Source organism: Bos taurus, chromosome 2 (assembly GCF_002263795.3).
Source record: "Bos taurus isolate L1 Dominette 01449 registration number 42190680 breed Hereford chromosome 2, ARS-UCD2.0, whole genome shotgun sequence".
NCBI lineage: Eukaryota > Metazoa > Chordata > Mammalia > Artiodactyla > Bovidae > Bos > Bos taurus.
In genome coordinates this window covers 22,392,796-22,413,505 of record NC_037329.1, presented here as the reverse complement: position 1 = coordinate 22,413,505, position 20,710 = coordinate 22,392,796, and the positions used below count along the sequence as shown (strand labels likewise).

The window sequence follows — 20,710 nt, the reverse complement described above, 5'->3', positions numbered from 1 at the left end:
GGGTTGTTGGTGATGTACTCAGGCTCTTTTCTGCAGTTGTGGGAGCGGGAGCTACTCTCCAGTTGCAGTGCTGGGCTTCCTGATGCAGAGCGCAGGCTCTAGGGTGCATGGGCTTCAGTAGCTGTGGCACATGGCTTACTGCCCCATGGACCAGGGACAGAACCTATGTCCCCTGCACAGACAGGCAGATTCCTAACTACTGGACCCAGGGAGGTCCTTAAGATGTGGTTTTTAAAAATGTTTTAAAGAGACATAAGGATTTTTAAAAATTAATGTATAATATTTTGTGTGTACTTCCTCTACCCATCCTGACACTCATAACACCACTAATGAAACAGTGTCAAACTTGACAATGGATCAAATTCCTAAACTCCTAATACGAGAACTAGCATCTTGAGTCCAACAGCCTGCATCTGGCCTGCTGGAAGCAAGCCTCATCTCTAGCTATAGAAGAGAGCCTGAAGGTCATCTGCTGACTGAGCGTGAACCTTGAGCTCAGAGGTGGCAGTGGAAGCCTCAGCGAGTCCAAAGAGCTGCATCAGAGGCTGAGATTAGCTGAGAGGATGGCGCTTCATGCCTAAAGCATCTGCGTCAGTAGAGCAGCTCTGCCTTTATATTTTCTACATCTGGGACTGTTGTTGTTTAGTTGCCAGGTCATGTCTGATTCTGTGATTCCCATGGACTGTAGCACACCAGGCTTTCCTGTCCCTCACCATCTCCCAGAGTTTGCCCAAGTACATGTCCATTGAATGACACCATCCAACATATCTCATCCTCTGCTGCCCTCTTCTCCTTCTGCCTTCAATCGTTCCCAGCATCAGGATCTTTTCCAATGAGTCAACTGTCCACATCAGGTGGCCAAGGTATTGGAGCTTCAGCATCAGTCCTTCCAAAGAGTATCCAGAGTTGATTTCCTTTAAGATTGACTGGTTTGGTCTCCTTGCTTTCCAAGAGACTCTCAAGGGTCTTCTCCAGCACCACAGATGGAAGGCATCAATTTTTCAGCACTCTGCCTTCTTTACTGTCCAGCTCTCACATCTGTACACTACTGGAAAGACCATAGTCTTGACTTATACGGACCTTTGTTGGCAAAGTGATGTTTCTGCTTTTTAAAACACTGTCTAGATTTGTCATAGCTTTCCTGCCAAGAAGTAAGTGTCTCAATTTCATGGCTGCAGTGACCACCCACAGTGATTTTAGAGCCCAAGAAGAGGAAATCTCTCACTGCTTTCACCTTGTCCCCTTCTATTTGCCATGAAGTGATGAGACCAGATGCCTTGATCTTAGTTTTTTTACTACTGAATTTTAAGCCCACTTTTTCACTCTTCTCTTTCACCCTAATCAAAAGGCTTACTTTGGATTACATGTAGGATTTAAAAAATTTTTTTAAAGATTCTACAGCTGTTTAAAAAATGTGGAAAATCTCTTGAGTTATACTATTATCCTTTATTTTAAAATGAAGAATTGAAACTCATAAAAAGTGAAATGACTTAAGGTTACAGGGTTAAGCAGGTTATTGTTACTATGATTCATTAAGAATTATTGTTGGATTAGTGTGGCTGTTTGAACAACATACTAACAAGGCACTGAGAAATTTAAGTTAAAACTTCTCAGTTTTAATATCTTCTTACAAGAAGAACTCAAATGATTTAAACCAAATTCAACCAATTTTTCTTAAATAGACAATAACAGGAAGGAAGGTAAATAACTTTCAAGTAAAAATTAATTTTAACATTATTTAACATCTTTTAAAACTCAATTTTCTCTCTGAAACAAAAATTGCAATTGTGGCGTCTAGTTCAGCTTAGTCCTAAAACTCAGGAGGACATAAACATGAGAAACAACCATTTCTTCCTTCTATTTTTGGGTTACCAACCTGATAAATGATGTTTAATATATGTTACTTTTAATATCAATTTCATAGGGCCCTTGGCTAGAAAAATTAAATCCTGATACACAGAATTTCATATTCAAAACATATAATCAGAGTTTTCCATTGACCATTTTGGGAATGTGACCTAACCCCAGAAAACAAAACCAAACCAAATCAAACCAATACCGAGAGAGACTTAAAAAAAAAGTTACTTTAGCTTTGTTTGTCCTCTATATAAATTCTAAAACAAACAAATGATGTCCAGTGCCTACCTGAGCCATCAGTGGGAACTGAACTTGCATTAATTCCAGAAAGACCAAACAAAGGACATTCTCGATCTGTGTTGACATGACCCCATTTGTGACATTTAATGCATCTTACATTTCGAACCTGAGAAATAGTAAACATTAATTATTTTGGTTATTAAAATACTAAGAACCTAACTACTGTTCAACTCCTTACTCCTTGTAGAGTTTAAGTGAAATTAGTCTTGTTTTTAAAAGATCTCCAAGGAAAGATACTCCACACATATATTTGGTAAAAGTAATTCAAACACTAAAATCTTTTACTATAAATTGTGTCTAAAAGTTCAGCTGAATCCAATTTCTTTTTGAGTGTTACCTGTGGCAATAAAACAATGTAAACCAAAAAGAAATGGTAAAACACCAAAAAAGAATGATGTCCTGTCTCAATCTGGAATTCTCTAATTTAAAAAACAGTTAATCTTTGAGGTTTCAATTTCCTAAACCAAGGGCTAGCAAACTTTTCCTGTAAAAAGCCAGACGATAAATATTTTAGGCTGTATGGGCCAAAGGTCTCTGTTGCAACCACTCAACTCTGCCAATACAGCAGGAAAGCACCCACAAACAATATGTAAATGAGTAAGTACGGCAGTATTCAAACAGTTTTATTTTTTGACCATGAGCTAATTCTCCAAATTCCTTGAAAACTGCAGAGACCATTTTCATTATAGCCCTCACTATAAAATTTTGACTCCTATCTTTTATCATGATTTGATATTTGGATTTGTATGTTTGCTACATTTAATGTTTTCTCTCCGAGTCCTTCTACTATCTGATACAAACAGAAACCATAGAGCTTTTCAGAAACCATAGAAACCCTTTTCACCTTAAATACCTTTGGACAATAATATAAAGAAGTATTTATTTTGAAAAAATTATTCTTACAGAATAAATGCGTCACTTGCCTGAATACCAAAGGGCTGATCTCTGATGTTCATGTCATCTTTGGCATATCTATTACGGAGAGAAAATGTACAAACAATATTAAGAAAAATAATAGTTAAAAATAGTCTTACAGTTCTAAGTAAATTATGAAACATACAACTTTAGTAAATAAACAGAACCATAAAATCTATTTAGTATTTCCAAACACCACTTTATTATCAAGTATCCAGTCTGATAATCTGTGATTTTAAAAAAATGACAAAAATAAAGCTAAAGACTATGATCAAGCAAATTAGCTACATAAGACAAATCATTAAAAATAACTTTTCACATTAATTGCTTTCTCTGGTGAATAAAAAGCAACATAGGATGGGATATCAGATAAAACTGGAGAAGGCCATGGAACCCCACTCTAGTACTCTTGCCTGGAAAATTCCATGGATGGAGGAGCCTGATAGGCTACAGTCTACGGGGTTGCAAAGAGTCGGACACGACTGAGCAACTTCACTTTCTTTCTTTCTTTCTATAGTTCCTTTTGGAGAAGGAAATGGCAACCCACTCCAGTGTTCTTGCATGGAGAACACCATGGACAGAGGGGCCTGGTGGGCTGTGGTCTACGGGGTTGCAAAGAGTTGGACACGACTAAGCAGCTAACACACACACACACACATCAGATAAAATTAATGATACATATTTTATCTTTAAAAAAAAACCAGTTCTTACTTTTCTCGTGGGGCCCCTTTCTGCCATTCAAATTTGTATTCGGTCTCTCCTTCTGTTTCTTCTTTCTAAAAACATTCATTAAAGTCTTTCAGTATTTCATTAAAATTTCAATCTATTGCAAATAAATCCAAACATAGAAAACAGTACTTTACCTCTTTGTTTTCTTGATTGCATATCAAAAATATGGGAGGAAAAAAGGTAGGTCAAGTTAAAAACTTCAACATGAAAGTCTGCTATTATATACTACACTATGGTATCACGGTATTTAATTTTAACTTGTAAGAATGTATTGCTTTGACTTTTTTCTTCTTTCACAAGATAAAATTCAAATCACTGTAGGATAAAAAACAGTACCGAATAAGAGGCAGTATTTTATTAATCTTAATAAAAGATTAATTTCTAATCTTTAAACTTCTATATTTTTCATTGACAGTGAATATTATGCCTTCTATTTACAAATATACTCAGCAAGAAGGACTAAAGACACAAATTATAAAAGAATAAATATACTTCTGGTGATGCTGAGATTTTATTTTCCTCCCTGAAGAACACATCATGAAATTATTATTACACTAGAGAATTACTGTTAGTATTTATCCTACTATATTGATTGTAGTATTTTACATTATTTTATAGAATAGTATTAATTTTAAAAGATGAAGAGCAACTTCTAAAAATATCTGTCATAACAGTTCTCAATCTTTAGTCACAAACACATCAAAGACTTAGAGGAAATGAAGCAAGTACCTTTTTTAGCCCCTGGTGGAGCCTCATACATGAAATTAAGGCCATTCTTTACACGTTCATCTCCCATGAGCAATCTAAATCAAACAAGAGATAAATTTTCAAATTTTTTTGTAGGAGGGAAAAAACTACAGAATAACTGTCCCTCCATTCCCCTAAATTCTAAGGGAATTAGGATAAAATGTTTTTATTAGAGATAAAATTCCAAAACTACTCCTCTGACTAAATGACATCTGAAATTTATGAATGAAAATTCCAACAGTGCTGCCTCTTTAGTAACTGGTTTTAAGTTCCGAGACCTTCTCAATACTTTAAAGAACCCAGCCCTCCCAACTGAAATGAGGGGAAAATGCCATGTTTACCCTCACATGCTTTTCTTAAACTTTGAAATGTCTTGAAATGCTATATGCCAACACATATTTGGAATTAAGTTAAATAGTGCCAACATTTTTTCTTAATTGTGAGGAATCAGTTTAGAAAAATAAATCTCTCTGGATTTCTTTAGGAAGTCAAATCCAATTAAAGCTTACAGGAGTCAAACTCAATAAGAATAAACAAAATTCTTTAGCAAGGCCAATGAAGAGAGAATAGTTTAAAGAAAATCTACAACAAGTTAATTACTATGATGGACTCACTATCTACTGCATCTTAAAAATCATTTTTTAATAATTTCTTTTCAACACTGAATGTTCCCTGTTTGGAGAACACTGTTGTTGTGTTTACAGAGATGTTTAGAGATATGTTCTGTTTAGAGATATGTGTTTAGAGAATGTTGTTCTGTTTAGAGATATGCTGTGCTTTTTAGAAAAATAGCTTTGCGACAAGCCGAATGAATAATCAAGTTAAGCCTTTAATTCATAAGATCTATGTAAAGTACTGATTAAAGAGAAGAAACCCCAAGAGTAAACAGAATTTCCTCTTATATTCGGAAAAGGCTATCACAAAGTATAGCCTGCATAATTGTAAGTCCTCTCTATTTCCACTGGAGTTTACAAATAACTGTAAGGCAGAGGGTAAAAGCACAACAGGATCTACCTCTACACCGGGATATGAGGCGGCAATGAAAGGGAATGAACCGATGACACAGCTACAACATGGACGGACTTCAAAAACACCACACTGTATGAAAGAAGCCCGTCACAAAAGGCCACGTATCGTGTGATGCCATTCATATGACATTTCCAGAACAGGTAAACCTACAGAGACAAGTAAGTCAGTGGTTGCTTAGGTCTGAGAGGAGTTGGGAGTCCAGGTTGTGGGAACGGGAAGTGACCGCTATTGGGGACAAGATTTCTTCTTCAGATGGTGAAAATGTTCTGAAATGGGTTATGGTGATGGCTCCAAACTTTAAATATACTAAAAGCCAACATATACTTTAAAGATCATAAATTATATCTTATATTGACACTATTTAAAAAATTAACATGAAGCACAATATCATGCTTCATGCTTTTCACAATAACATGAAAAGCTCAGTAGCACTAGTTACAGGGAAATGTAAATCAAAACCATGAGATACCATGCTGCACTCATGAGAATGGTTATTAAAAAAAAAAGAAGGAAAATAACAAATGTTAGCAAGGATGTGGATAAATTGGAACCCTTATGCATCACTGGTGGGACTGTAAAATGGTGCAGGCCCTATGGAAAACAGTTTTCTGGTTCTTCAATAGTCAAACACAGAACTCCCAGATGATCCAGCAGTTCTGCTCCTAGGTGTATACCCAAAGGAACTGAAAGTTGGGGGATGAACAGATACTGGTATGCCATTACTCAAAACAGCCAAAAGATGGAAGCAATCCAAGTGTTCATTATGGTTGAATGGGTAGAACAATTGTGGTGTGTACAAACAATGGAATATTATTTAGCCATAATAAAAAATAAGCTTGATCCATGCTACAATATGGATGACTCTTGAATATGTTATACTAAGTGAAGTATGCCAGACACAAAAGGACAAATATTATAGAATTCCACTCACATGATGTACTTAGGAAAGACAAATTTCATAGAGGCAGAAAGAATAGTGTTTACCAGGGGCTAGAGGCAGGGGGAACAGAGTTTCTACTTGGGGTAAAGAAAAAAAATTTTTGGAAATAGACAGTGGTGATGGTACACAACACTATGAATATAATTAATGCCACTGAACTGTGCACATAAAACAATAAATTTTATGCTTTATATATTCCCTTCCAAAAAAGCATTTCATTTACACTGAAACAAAATCATATAAAATCAAAACCGGAAGATCAATTCCATTTTGTGCAAAACTCAACAGGTATACAAAATAAAAGGAAAAGCCACTATATTAGTATTTATGGTTTAACTTCAAGAGTCGGACACGACTGAGCGACTTCACTTTCACTTTTCACTTTCATGCCTTGGAGAAGGAAATGACAACCCACTCCAGTGTTCTTGCCTGGAGAATCCCAGGGACGGGGGAGCCTCATAGGCTGCCGTCTATGGGGTCGCATAGAGTCGGACACGACTGAAGTGACTCAGCAGCAGCAAAAACCTATACAGGTTTTTTCTTTTTTCTTTTTTTTGCTGTTGACTCTAAGTAGAGTGAAATGTATAGATGTTCTGACATCCTTTTATTTATCCATTCAGAATAATAAATATGATTGTCATGTGGATCAATATCCACAAACACTAAGAAATATCTAGGACATTTAAAAACTTAGAAGGGAAAAAATAGAATACTAAAGAACAGAACTCTTAAAGACAACATTTTTGAACAAGGAAAAACGAAAAATGTAGCGAATCACTCCAAATACTCATAAATTTGCTTTTATATACTCGTAAATTCAAACCACCAAACCCAGAGGCAACAAACAAACCTAGTGTCCAGACCCAGGTTTCAAAGTATGTTTCTCAAATAAAAGGAACAGGTTGATTCCAACGCTAGAGCAGAGAAAAATAAAAGACAAATTTTTGATAATCTTATAGTGTCATGAAGTAGTTTTATTTATTTATTTTTTAAAAGGATGGAACATGTTAAATGGACATAGGAGTCAAGCTGATAGAGCTAGCAAAGGTCAAAACTTGAGCAAAAAAGTATATGAATATTGAATTATAACCAATTAAGTAAATATCTGAATTCATAATGACAGGAATAAATGATTAAATCAATAAGTGAGGGCAAGGGAAAAATCCTCTTTCCAGAGAAATTCAAATTAAAAAACATAGAGGAATTTAGAGAAACAGAAAATCACTGTTAGAAAACCACAGTAACAATTGATGCATGCAAGAACTATCAATGAATACACCCACACTACTGGGTGAAATTCAGGGAGAAACAAGATATTTGCATGGGTTCTTACATTCCCACCTCCACGACCTCTTTTAATTAATTATTTTAATTGGAGGCTAATTATCTTATGACAAACCTAGATAGCATATTAAAAAGTAGAGACATTACTTTGCCAACAAAGGTCTGTCTAGTCAAGACTATGGTTTTTCCAGTAGTCATGTATGGATGGGAGATTTGGACTGTGAAGAAAGCTGAGCACCAAAGAATTGATGCTTTTGAACTGTGGTGTTGGAGAAGACTCTTGAGAGTCCCTTGGACTGCAAGGAGATTCAACCAGTCCGTTCTGAAGGAGATCAGTCCTGGGTGTTCTTTGGAAGGAATGATGCTGAAGCTGAAACTCCAGGACTTTGGCCACCTCATGCGAAGAGTTGACTCACTGGAAAAGACTCTGATGCTGGGAGGGATTGGGGGCAGGAGGAGAAGGGGACGACAGAGGATGAGATGGCTGGATGGCATCACTGACTTGATGGATGTGAGTCTGAGTGAACTCCGGGAGATGGTGATGGACAGGGAGGCCTGGAGTGCTGCGATTCATGGGGTCGCAAAGAGTCGGACATGACTGAGCAACTGAACTGAACTGATTGTGGTTTTTGCCACAAATTGACATGAATCAGCCACAAGTGTACATGTGTCCCCCTGTTCCGAACCCCGCTCCAGCCTCCCTCCCCATCCCATCCCTCTGGGTTGTCCCAGTGCACTGGGTTTGAGTGCCCTGTTTCATGCATCCATGATCTCTTTATTGGTCTAACTCAACTATATTTCTGTTTCCTAACACACTCTCCACGTTCCCACCATGCTCATCTTTAAAAAGCTTTGACTAGATGCAGATTACGGCTTTTCAACAGCGGTGCTACTGACATTTTGGACTTGGCCATTCTTTGTGTACACTGTAGGCTGTTTTGTAGCATCCCTAGAATCCACCACTAGATGTTGTTATCACCCAACCCCTGAGCTATGACAGTCAAAAAATGTGTCCAAACGTTGCCACATATCTCCTGGGGCAATAATGGCCCTCAGTTGAGAACCATGGCTCTAAATCCTTATCCTTCCTCAGAGTTCAGCTTTGAACTATGTCAAATGTCACCTTTCTTTTTCTCCTTGCGGCTCCCTTCTCCCTCACCTCTTTCATAAAGTCTTACCTTGTTATCCCAAATGGAATTATTTTTGTCTTATGCTAGCCTGCCACAGTTTTTATAACAGTGTATTTTCAATTAGTTATTATTTTCAGCCTTGAACTATCAGATCAGATCAGTCGTGTCCGACTCTTTGCGACCCCATGAATCGCAGTATGCCAGGCCTCCCTGTCCATCACCAACTCCCGGAGTTCACCCAGACTCACGTCCATCAAGTCAGTGATGCCATCCAGCCATCTCATCCTCTGTTGTCCCCTTCTCCTCCTGCCCCCAATCCCTCCCAGCATCAGAGTCTTTTCCAACGAGTCAACTCTTCGCATGAGGTGGCCAAAGTACTGGAGTTTCAGCTTTAGCATCATTCCTTCCAAAGAAATCCCAGGGCTGATCTCCTTCAGAATGGACTGGTTGGATCTCCTTGCAGTCCAAGGGACTCTCAAGAGTCTTCTCCAACACCACAGTTCAAAAGCATCAATTCTTCGGCGCTCAGCTTTCTTCACAGTCCAACTGTCACATCCATACATGACCACAGGAAAAACCATAGCCTTGACTAGACGGACCTTTGTTGGCAAAGTAATGTCTCTGCTTTTGAATATGCTATCTAGGTTGATCATAACTTTCCTTCCAAGGAGTAAGTGTCTTTTCATTTCATGGCTGCTTGAACTATATGTATGTACATATCCGTTATTATATTTTCTTGAGGCTAGACAGAAGCTATGCATCACACTTTTATATTATAGGTCACTACAATTTCATTTGCTGCCTCGCATGATGTAGGTACTCAATAAAAGTCAATCAAATTAAATAGTGAGAAAAGTACTTAATTGAATAAAATGTTTTATTTCTCTAATTTTGCTCTCAATACACTATATTTCATAGAGAGTATTTGATAATAGTTTAGTATTACTTTGTTTAAGATCCATTTTTTGATGAAATACAGGACTGACTGGAAGAGAAAGTATGACTTATCAAAAGCACCACTATTTATTTGTTTGATTAACCAAAAGAGATCAGCTTCAGAGTTAGACCTGCAAATACAAACATAAAATGACAATAGCTGGGGTAGGGGTGGATACTGTACTCTACAGTAAGCCAGTGAGGAACTAGCTCTTATCCTATTAAAAGAACGATGACATGCAGGTCAGGTAGAGACACTTTACTTCTTGAAGCTATCTTGCGCATCTTTTTATTTCAGTTTATGTTGAAGAAATATCTTTGTATGAGGCCTCAGTAGTTCAAGTATAGACATTTATTTTTCTTCCAAGTTTTGAGTAAGTTGGAACATCTCTATTAACTGTATATGGAGTGTATATTCACATCAATCTATATTTTATGTGAATTATGGGTAAGGTTGGAAAAAGTGCCCATCTATCAATGTAAGAGTAAAGATCACAGGGAATGTAGACCTATCATTGAGGCATTCAGTTAAAAAAAGCTAGTATATGATTCAGTAAAGGATATTCTCATGTAACCAATTACTCCAAAAAAATACCAGCAGAGTGGAATTTCTTACCTATTATCATATGATTCTTGTTCTTTTAGATACTGTTGCATTAACTCTTCTTGTTTCTTCTTATCATATGATATTTTCTGTTCTGCCATCCAAACCTAAATTAGTAAAGTAAAAACTTAAATAAGTTTGTTCTCTTTTATAATAAAACATAAAATGCTTTACAATGTATCTATTTTGGTCATAAAGCCACAATCACAAAACAAGAGTTGAAAATTCCAATTTATGCTTTGATGCAAGTCCTAAAATATAATCACTCAAAAGAGCTAAACTTTCAGTCAAGAATGTCAAACTTGAGAACCACTCTGAGCACTCAGGGTACAACAGCTTCTTGCCCTCAGTCCCTCGGATGTTTCAGAGACAAGAACGACCATCTCTCTACATGGAATATGTCTAATCCAGAAAACTCACAGGGCACATCGTTGGATGCCAGTGAGTGTTACTGATACCCCAAGAAAGGAAAAATGGAAGACAAGGAGGAGAAAAAAAGGAAAGGAGATGAAAGATAGTTGTAGAAAAAAAGGAAGGAACAAGAGAGAAAACTGGAGAAGGAAATGGCAACCCACTCCAGTATTCTTGCCTGGACAGAGGAGCCTGGCAGGCTACAGTCTATGGGGTCACAAGAGCTGGACATGACTTAGCGACTAAACCACCAAGAGAGGAAACAGATGAAACAAGAGATGCATCTGATATCCTGCAGTTGCTCAAGGGCACCACCACCACAGGCTGAATGCGTCCCTATGTGATATTCTCAGAATCATAAAAGTGGTAAACGTAAAAAGCCCACACAGCTTATGCAAGGATATTTAAGCATGTTACCTCCAGGTTTAAAAGATATCATTGTCTTCCCACCTTCTTTAAAGTAAAGGATAAAGTGTTTGATAACCTTAACATAAATAGCGAGGCAAAACTGTTTCTCACAAGCTGTTTTAAGAAGGTAAATTTAAGGGAAAATATTTAACACTTACATTGATAAACATTTAATACTTAAATTGATAAAATAATTAATAATTATAATGGGGCAGATAAGTGTGGGGAGAAGGACTGGGGACAAGACTGCCATTATTCAATTTTAGACACAAAACAGGAGTAGTTATTAGTATTTAATAGTACTCAGATAGGTAGGTTTTATGACCACAATCTGAGATGTGGACAACAAGGATTAATATGGAGATAAAAGCAAAAACAGAAATGAAAAGAGAATCCTTCAGAGAAGGACTCTCCTGGAAATTCCTTTTGTATAAGTTCCTAAAATTTCTTCTACTGTCTTCATAACTAACATAACATATATGTCATAACCAATACAACATTACCAATGTAATGTTACAGAAGAAAAGTCTACACTTGGGATAGGCAGTAAAAGGCACCTTTGGAATTTTCACTATAGCTCAAAATGCAAACAGCTGAAATAGAGAAATGTAAGATGTCATTGCCTGATCGAATAATACATTAATAATAGCCTCCTAATGATTAAGATACTACTTCTAACAATAACTATCATTTATTTAAAGCTTTAGATTTACAAAGTTATTTTACAAGTCTCATTTGCCCAAGAGCTGAAATACATGAATATTTATGATGGATTAAAATAAAAAGTAGTGAAATATACTCTTGACGACAAAAGGCTCAGAATCTGCTAATAGAAAACCATACTAACCTTTCTGGATGTTTAAGATATTTTATAATAAAAAAGATGTGAATTGTGTAAATAAATAGTAACAATGTTTGGGTCTGGGCAGTGCAGGAAGGGGGCACATCGTGATTGTGTTTTTCATAGCTTATGTTTTTATATGGTTGCATTTACGCCAATAAATCCTCATCTGGGGAAAACAGTAACAATAAAAATGGATAACAGAATACATTCAACGTAAGGAAATAGAACAAGACAGTGATTAACTCTAGGGGTCAGAGAAGAAGGCTGATATAATAGAATACTTTATAGCCAAGTTTTGGTTTTTAGAAGTTCTTTATTTTTTAAATGACATAACTATACTCACATTCTGACAAAATGTCCACTGGAGAAGGGAATGGCAAAATCACTTCAGCATTCTCGCCTTGAGAACCCCATGAACTATACTCACATGTAGCCAATATTATTCCTGTCTTGTATATCCTTCCAAGGATGTTCACATGGACACACACGTAATACACATACATAATATAAACAAACACACATGCATTTTTGGTCCCTCTTTTCATGAATGGTGAACATATACAGATGGTGATGGCAGCCATGAAATTAAAAGCCGCTTACTCCTTGGAAGGAAAGTTATCACCAACCTAGACAGCATATTAAAAAGCAGAGACATTACTTTGTCAGCAAAGGTCCATCTAGTCAAGACTATGGTTTTTCCAGTGGTCATGTATGGATGTGAGAGTTGGACTATAAAGAAAGCTGAGCGCCGAAGAATTGATGCTTTTGAACTATGGTGTTGGAGAAGACTCTTGAGAGTCCCTTGGACTGCAAGGAGATCCAACCAGTCCATCTTAAAGGAGATGAGTCCTGGGTGTTCATTGGAAGGACTGATGTTGAAGCTGAAAATCCAATACTATGGCCACCTGATGTGAAAAGCTGACTCATTTGAAAAGACCCTGATGCTGGGAAAGATTGAGGGCAGGAAGAGAAGGGGACAACGGAGGATGAGACGGTTGGATGGCATCACCGACTCAAGGGGCATGAGTTTGGGTAAACTCTGGGAGTTGGTGATGGACAGGGAGGCCTGGCGTGCTGTGGTTCATGGAGTCGCATAGAGTCGGACAAAGCTGAGTGACTGAACTGAACTGAACATATACAGCATGCATATATATATGTATGCACATATAATACAGCATACATAAACAGAGAAAATGTATAAAATAAAGTTCTATACCATGGAGATCACTCCCAGATCAGTAAACAAAATGCTTTATTTTCCAGGAGGGTAGGGTGCTGAAGAGTATCATTTCTTTGTGAAGCTACACCATCATTTATTTAACCAATCTCCTGCTGTACTGGTGGATATTAAGAAATTTCCAATCTTCTGTTATTACAAAGGCAGCTGCAATAAGTAACCCTATTACACAAGTAGCTCCAATGTGTTAAACAGGATTTTGAAGCGCATTAAAATTTTGCCAAGGGAAAAATAGGGTAAGATATCACTGGCAGAGGGAACAACTCAGATAAAGATCCAAAAGTGTAAAACAGGAATTGAGTAGTTTGACTTTACTGGAGCATAAAGTCTAAGGTTGGAGACTTCCCTGCTAGGCTAGTGGTTAAGACTCTGTGTTTCCACTGCAGGGGGCATGGGTGCGATCCCTGGTCAGGGAACTAAGATCCTGCATGCTGTGGGGCCAAAATTTAAAAAATAAATAAAATTTAAAATCTAAGATGGGAGAATAGCAGTAAGGGATGATGAAGGAAAAATAAACTGGAGCCTGGTTATCTGGACTTAATTCTGGAGTATTTTAATAAGGAGCTGAAGAAATCAAATTTGTGCTTTAAAATGACTACCCTATGGAAGCAACCCAAATACTCATCAAATGATGAATCGATAAATAAAATGTGCCATATCTACACCATGGAATTATTCAGCAATAAAAAGGAATGTAATACTGATACATGATACAGCATGAACTCTGAAAACATTATGCTAAGCGAAAGAAGCCAGTCACAAAAAAAACCCATATTGCATGATTCAGTTTATATGAAATGTCCAGAATAGGCCAATTCACAGAAATAGAAAGCAGATTAGTTGTTGGCTAAGGCTGGGGAAGGGGGAGGATTAAGGACAAATGGAGAGTGATTGTTAGTAGATATGGGTTTTGGGGAGGGTGACGAAAATGTTTCAGAACTGTTTTGGTGATGACAAAATTAATAAATACACTAAAAAAATACTGAATTTTATACTTTATGTGAGTGAGTGTATGGTATGCGAATTATACTTCAGTAAAACTGCTAAATAAAAAAATGATTATTCTGATCGGTAGAGAATGGATTTGAGAGAGGTCAAGACTGGCAGCATAAAAATCAGTTAGGAAGTATAACAATTAAGGCAATGGCAAGCCACTCCAGTACTCTTGGCCTGGAAAATCCCATGGACAGAGGAGCCTGGTGGGCTGCAGTCCATGGGGTCACTAAGAGTAGGACACAACTGAGCGACTTCACTTTCACTTTTCACTTTCATGCATTGGAGAAGGCAATGGCAACCCACTCGAGTGTTCTTGCCTGGAAAATCCCAGGGACGGAGGAGCCTGGTGGGCTGCCGTCTATGGGGTCACACAGAGTCGGACACGACTGATGTGACTTAGCAGTAGCAGCAGGTGAAAGACAATAAGGGTCTAAGCTAAGATGCAGACAGTAGTGACAAGGAGGAGAGATGGATTCAAGAGATACTTAAGAAGTAACAGCAATAGAATTTATTAGCCAACTAGATAAAGCAGTGATGGGAAAAGGATGAATCTTATTTCTGGCCTGGGTGACTGGATGAGGGTTGTGTTACTATCTGCATTTCCTACTGATATGAGAATAGGAGGTATAAATACAAGAGCAGATTTAGAATAAAAGATAAGTTCCATTTCAAATATGTTGAGTTTGAGATGCCTGTAGGATATCAAGATGAAATTGTCTACTATATAGTTGTGTTCAAGTGCCTTCACTTAGGGCTTAAGATCTGGCAGTGTAGAGCTGAGAGTCAGGAGTAAAAAAAGGGGTCATCAAAATTTTGAAATTGGCTGTGACTGTTCAGGAAAGCATATAGAATAAGCAGTATGAAACTCTGGTTACCACCTGTATTTTAGGAATAGTCTAAGGATAACAGTGTGTGTGGGCCAATTAACATTTTATTGTGCACTCCCTCTATGTAGTAAGCAGACAGCAAGGTGGTGTTTGAAAGTCTTTATCTACACCATCTTATTTAGTCCTCATAACAATTTCAAGTCATGGCAACTGATATGGATCATTCCTAATTTACAGATTAGGAGACTCAAGATGAGAGATATTAAATATTTTATGCAAGGTCTCAAGGCTAAAAGTGACTGTGCTGGAATAACAGAATATAGGTCAGGTTTCAATCCTCAGACACATCCTACTTCACTATTCTGCTTTCCACTGCTGTAATATTCAGCATACTTTTTTTGTACACCTGTAAGTGGTCATTTAAAAAGTCACAGCTCAGAGGTCACCAGACGCTACAAGGTAAGGTGGGATAAAAAGAGGAAGCAAGGTGTGACTTTCCTTTCCTTTTCAGATCTATCTAGTCTTTTTTTGCATGGGATAGCAGAGCTCAGAAGCCGTGATCTCTGAGATTCGAATCTGCTGAGGGAAGTAACCAGTAACCCTGTCACCAGTCTTCATATCTCGACTCTTTACATTCTAGCTGACAGAGCCCAAAGAGCAGACGGAGCCGCCTTCTCCCTGGCTGATGTAAAATAAACCTCGAGGGCCAGCGGCGAGGGACAAGAACGCCAGGGCTTTAGGCATGGAGCAAAGGCGGCTGTCCCAGGGATCCCATTCACACCACCACTCTGACCTCCAGGAGATCCTAGGAACACAGGCGCCAAGGGCCTGCTCACCGTACTCACTTTTTTGATGTTGGATTTGGAAGCAGGATGAAAGTCCTTCTTGCACATGAAATTGGCGAAGGATTTCCCCATTTTGGAGGCTGAGCTGGAGTATGCAACCCCTAGATCTGAGAGCAACGTAAACAAACTCTGCCGCCTAACCGGAACTGCGCCTCCAGTAGCAGTAGGAACTTCCGGGGTCAAAGGGGACGACTTCCGGCAACTAGCTCCTCTCCACCCTTTCTCACTCCTTTCCCCTTTCACTTGGGTAGCTCGGAGGCCAGGTGAGGGGCTTGCAGGGAGGGAGGGGCGAACGAGCCTAGTAGTTGTAGGAAGTAGGAAGCCCGGAACTGCGGAGCGGTCGTGGGGGCGGGGCGGGGGGGGTGCTGGGGGCGGGGACTGAGTGGCTTCTGGGAGGGGCGCGGGCCAAAGCTGCGCAGTCCGCAGCCGTCTTGGGTGCTAAGTGTGTGGTGAGCGGCGGTCCTTTTTTTTGCAAGATGTTCTTGAAGTCCGAGCAGTTTATTCTGTGAACGCTGTTTTGAGTTACAGAAACTTGCCTGCACCGATTTTTCTCGTCTGTAGTAATTCTTGCCCTAACTGTAGCAAGTTTGTGAGGATCAAACGATGAAAGCTCTTGGTGAACTAAAGCATGTCAACTCCACAAGAGCGAAGACTCTAGTTTGTTACCAACTGTACGGCGCCTGGTGCAGAAAGATGTCCGTAAACATTTGTTAAATGATGACTATATTCTAGAAACCGGTTAGTAAAGCCTCTCAAGACTGCCGCTCCTAAGTGGGTTAGATGTCTTCATAATCAGGTGACCTGTTTTCTTAGCTTATTACCCTGGTTAGGTCAGATCACCTAGTGCACCTTGATGGCTCTTGAGATTCCAGGGTATTGAGGGTACGTGGCTGCTGCTGCTGTAGGTGATCCTTCAACCAATTCCTTTACCAGGATGACGTGACGTGTGATGTCAGGAGTAAACTTTTTGTGAGAAATGTACTCTTCTGACAAATAATAACAGAAACAGCGTTTATATAAGTGTCCGATATGTTCTATGCATTGTGCAAAACGTTTTACACATTGTCTTATTAAATTCTCATAACAACCCTTTGAGAGATTTACAGATGAGGCAAGAGGCTTAGATAGAGATTAAATAGCCTTGCCAAAGTTAGGCAGTGGTGGAACTAACTTTGGAACACATATAGAAGGCGATTTAGGACATGAAAATCACACGAAGGACTTCCCTGGTGGTCCATTGGTTAAGAATCCGCCTGCCACTGTAGGGGACACTGCTTCTGTCCTTAGTCCAGGAAGATTCCCCCATACTGCGGAGCGTCTGAGCCTGCAGTGCACAACTACTCAAGCCCAAGCTCCTAGAACCCGTGCTCTGCAAGCAAGAGTAGCCCTGGCTCCCTACAACTAGAGAAAGCCTACACACGGCAAGGAAGACCCAGTGTGGCCAAAAATAATAAATTAAAAAAATTTTTTTAGAGGAAGGAAAATCACACAGAAAGGAACAGAAGCATTGGTGACCTCCTGCTGCTGCTGCTGCTGCTGCTGCTGCTGCTGCTGCTAAGTTGCTTCAGTCCTGTCTGACTCTGTGCGACCCCACAGAAGAGAAAAACCCTTAGGCATTTCAGGCTGAATTTGTTTCTTTCTTACTTGAGTTATTTTGTTTTCTTTTCAATGAAATATTGATTACATTTAAATCTGTTCGTGTAAAGCCATTCTAAGTTTTGGGTAGTATAAGATGAAAGAAGGAAACAAAACAATTTGCCACTCTAGAAGCAAATTTTGTTGCTGTTGATACTTAGTTGCTAGGTTTCTGCCTCTTTGCACCCCATGGACTGTAGCCCACCAGGCTGCTCTGTCCCTGGGATTTCCCAGGCAAGAATACTGGAGTGGGTTGCCATTTCCTTCTCTAGGGGATCTTCCTGACCCAGGGATCGAACCCATGTCTCCTGCTCGGCAGGCATCTCCTGCTTGGCAAGTGGATTCTTTACCACTGAGCCAATAAGCTCTACTAAAATTGAGGATTTAAGATTTTTCCAAATTACAAATGAAGATATGATCTTGATATTAAATTATATAATCAGGATGTGCAAGTTGAATGTGAACATAATTCAACAATGGGAAATAACAGTTTGGAATTTTATTGGCATGTTTTTGCTTTTGTCTGGTTTAGTGAGTCTGTTTCAAAATTAAAATGTTTTAATGAACACCACCCTTATGGCAGAAAGTGAAGAAGAACTAAAGAGCCTCTTGATGAAAGTGAAAGAGGAGAGTGAAAAAGTTGGCTTAAAGCTCAACATTCAGAAAACTAAGATTATGGCATCTGGTCCCATCACTTCATGGCAAATAGATGGAGAAACAGTGGCTGACTTTATTTTTCTGGGCTCCAAAATCACTGCAGATGGTGACTGCAGCCATGAAATTAAAAGACGCTTACTCCTTGGAAGGAAAGTTATCACCAACCTAGACAGCATATTAAAAAGCAGAGACATTACTTTGCCAACAAAGGTTCGTCTCATCAAGGCAGTGGTTCTTCCAGTAGTCATGTATGGATATGAGAGTTGGATTATAAAGAAAGCTGAGTGCAGAAGAATTGATGCTTTTGAACCGTGGTGTTGGAGAAGACTCTTGAGAGTCCCTTGGACTGCAAGGAGATCCAACCAGTCAATCCTAAAGGAGATCAGTCCCGGGTGTTCATTCGAAGGACTGATGCTGAAGCTGAAACTCCAATACTTTGGCCACCTGATGCGAAGTACTGACTCATTGGAAAAGACCCTGATGCTGGGAAAGATTGAAGGCGAGAGGAGAAGGGGACAACAGAGGATGAGATGGTTAGATGGCATCACCAACTCAATGGAGATGAGTTTGAGTAAACTCAAAGTTGGTGATGGACAGGGAGGCCTGGCGTGCTGTGGTCCATGGGGTTGCGAAGAGTCGGACACAACTGAGCAACTGAACTGAACTGAATGAACATCCTTTGTTAGATATGTAGACAAACATAGTCTTTATAGTACAGGTGCAGCTGTTTACAAATATGGAAATAATGAAAGGAGATTCAGGGAAGACTTGAGAAGAGAAAGAGCTTGGAGGGTAAATCTGACCTATAGACTAGAAGAAGGTACTTATTATTCCTGTTTTCTTACTTATTCTTGTAGTACTAGAGTCATGCCCGTTATTTTCTTACTGATTTCTGTAGTACAGTATATGAAATTTAAAACTTTAGTGAACATCCTTTGTTAGATATGACAGTAATATCCCCTAGTCATCAAGTAAACTCTGTTTTGTATGTACTAAATAAAAATATTTTTCTCTTTTTATTTGCAAACTTCCATATGATTTTTAGTTAAAAAAAAAATGGAACCTTGTTCCTGTGACACTTTCGTGGCATTACCTCCAGCAACAATTGATAACAGGATTATTTTTGGGAAAAATTCAGATAGACCCTGTGATGAAGTACAAGAAGTCGTTTATTTTCCTGCTGCAGTTCATGACAACCTGAAGGAACATCTTAAGGTAGGTGAAATGCATGTTTTGTTAACAATATTTTTCTTTAAAAATGTCAAAAACAGTGTTTAAAAATCATTAGTTAGCTATCTGGCAGAGGCTATAGAAGTTAAAAAATTAAAGAATTTAAATTTCATAAATAATTTGAATCAGAACTAGAATTCTGGTCTTTTAGCGATTTGTAGAAAGCTAAAATAATTATTATTAGTTCTTTGAGCAAATATTTGAATGCTTACTATATGCAAGCATGTTGAATAGGAGAAAGAGTTAAAGCTTGCTGTCAAGACTGGTTTTGTCTTGCTTTTAACAGTTCCCTACCTTAACAACAGGTTTCCCAGGTGGCTGGGTGGCAAAGAATCCGCCTGCCAAATAGGAAACTGGGGCTGAATTTCCTGGGTTGGGAAGATCCCCTGGAGAGGGAAATGGTAACCCACTCTAGTATCTTGCCTGGAAAATCCCATGGACAGAGGAGACTGGTGGGCTATAGTCTGTGGGGTCACAAGAGTCAGACAGGACTTAGGAACTAAACAACAATCACTCTTAACAAGAGGTGTGAGATCTCATATTAAGATGTGTGAATGTGGACTTCCTTGGTGGTCCAGTTACTAAGAATCCGCCTGCCAATGCAGGGAACATGGATTCAATCCCTAGGCCCAGGAAGATTTCACCTGCTGCGGGCCAGCTGCACCCTAGTGCCACAACTATTAAACACCACAGCAAGAGAAGCCACCTCAACGAGAAGCCTGCACACTACAGCTCGAGTAGCTCCTGCTGGCCACAACTCGAGAAAGCGTGGGTGCATCAACAAAGACCCGGCTCAGCCAAAAGTAATAATAATAAAATATCTGAAAGCTTCAAGAATGCTGTGGTTAACACCATTTTAGAGCTCATGAAATTAAGACCCTTGGAATGGCTATGGAGGAAGATCCTAAATTGCAAAGATTTGTTGTTGCCAGCTTTCAACTTAAGTCAATTAGTTATTAATGTCAACCTGTCATAAAAATGCCAGCATGTTGCATCTGGCTAAATGAGGGGAGAAAAGATTTTATTTGCCTTGTTTACCCACCCTGCCCTGTAATGCCTATAATCATGAAGATGGAATAAATTGTAACATTTAGTTTCTATCATTAAAAAAAAAAAAGACTAGTTTTGTCTTTCAGGAGCTTAGAGTCT

The 20,710-nt window shown here is 38.8% G+C and overlaps 2 protein-coding genes across 3 annotated transcripts in view; one reads left to right on the top strand and one right to left on the bottom strand.

Annotated features, from left to right (window-relative positions):
- Nucleotides 1–16,198, bottom strand: part of CIR1 (corepressor interacting with RBPJ, CIR1) — a 41,820-nt gene extending 25,622 nt beyond the window's left edge. The window contains 7 exon segments of the mRNA XM_024980124.2: nt 2,146–2,263; nt 3,081–3,129; nt 3,784–3,848; nt 3,936–3,946; nt 4,531–4,604; nt 10,484–10,578; nt 16,040–16,198. Coding sequence (XP_024835892.1) covers nt 2,146–2,263; nt 3,081–3,129; nt 3,784–3,848; nt 3,936–3,946; nt 4,531–4,604; nt 10,484–10,578; nt 16,040–16,111 — 484 coding nt within the window. The 5' untranslated portion in view covers nt 16,112–16,198.
- A 22-nt stretch (nt 16,199–16,220) lies between these two features.
- SCRN3 (secernin 3) overlaps nt 16,221–20,710 on the top strand; it is a 36,862-nt gene continuing 32,372 nt past the window's right edge. Inside the window, exons 1-3 of one of the 2 annotated variants that reach the window (XM_059893080.1) lie at nt 16,221–16,302; nt 18,207–19,151; nt 19,377–19,546. In XM_059893080.1, coding sequence (XP_059749063.1) covers nt 19,388–19,546 — 159 coding nt within the window. In that variant the 5' untranslated portion in view covers nt 16,221–16,302; nt 18,207–19,151; nt 19,377–19,387. 2 annotated transcript variants of the gene reach the window in all.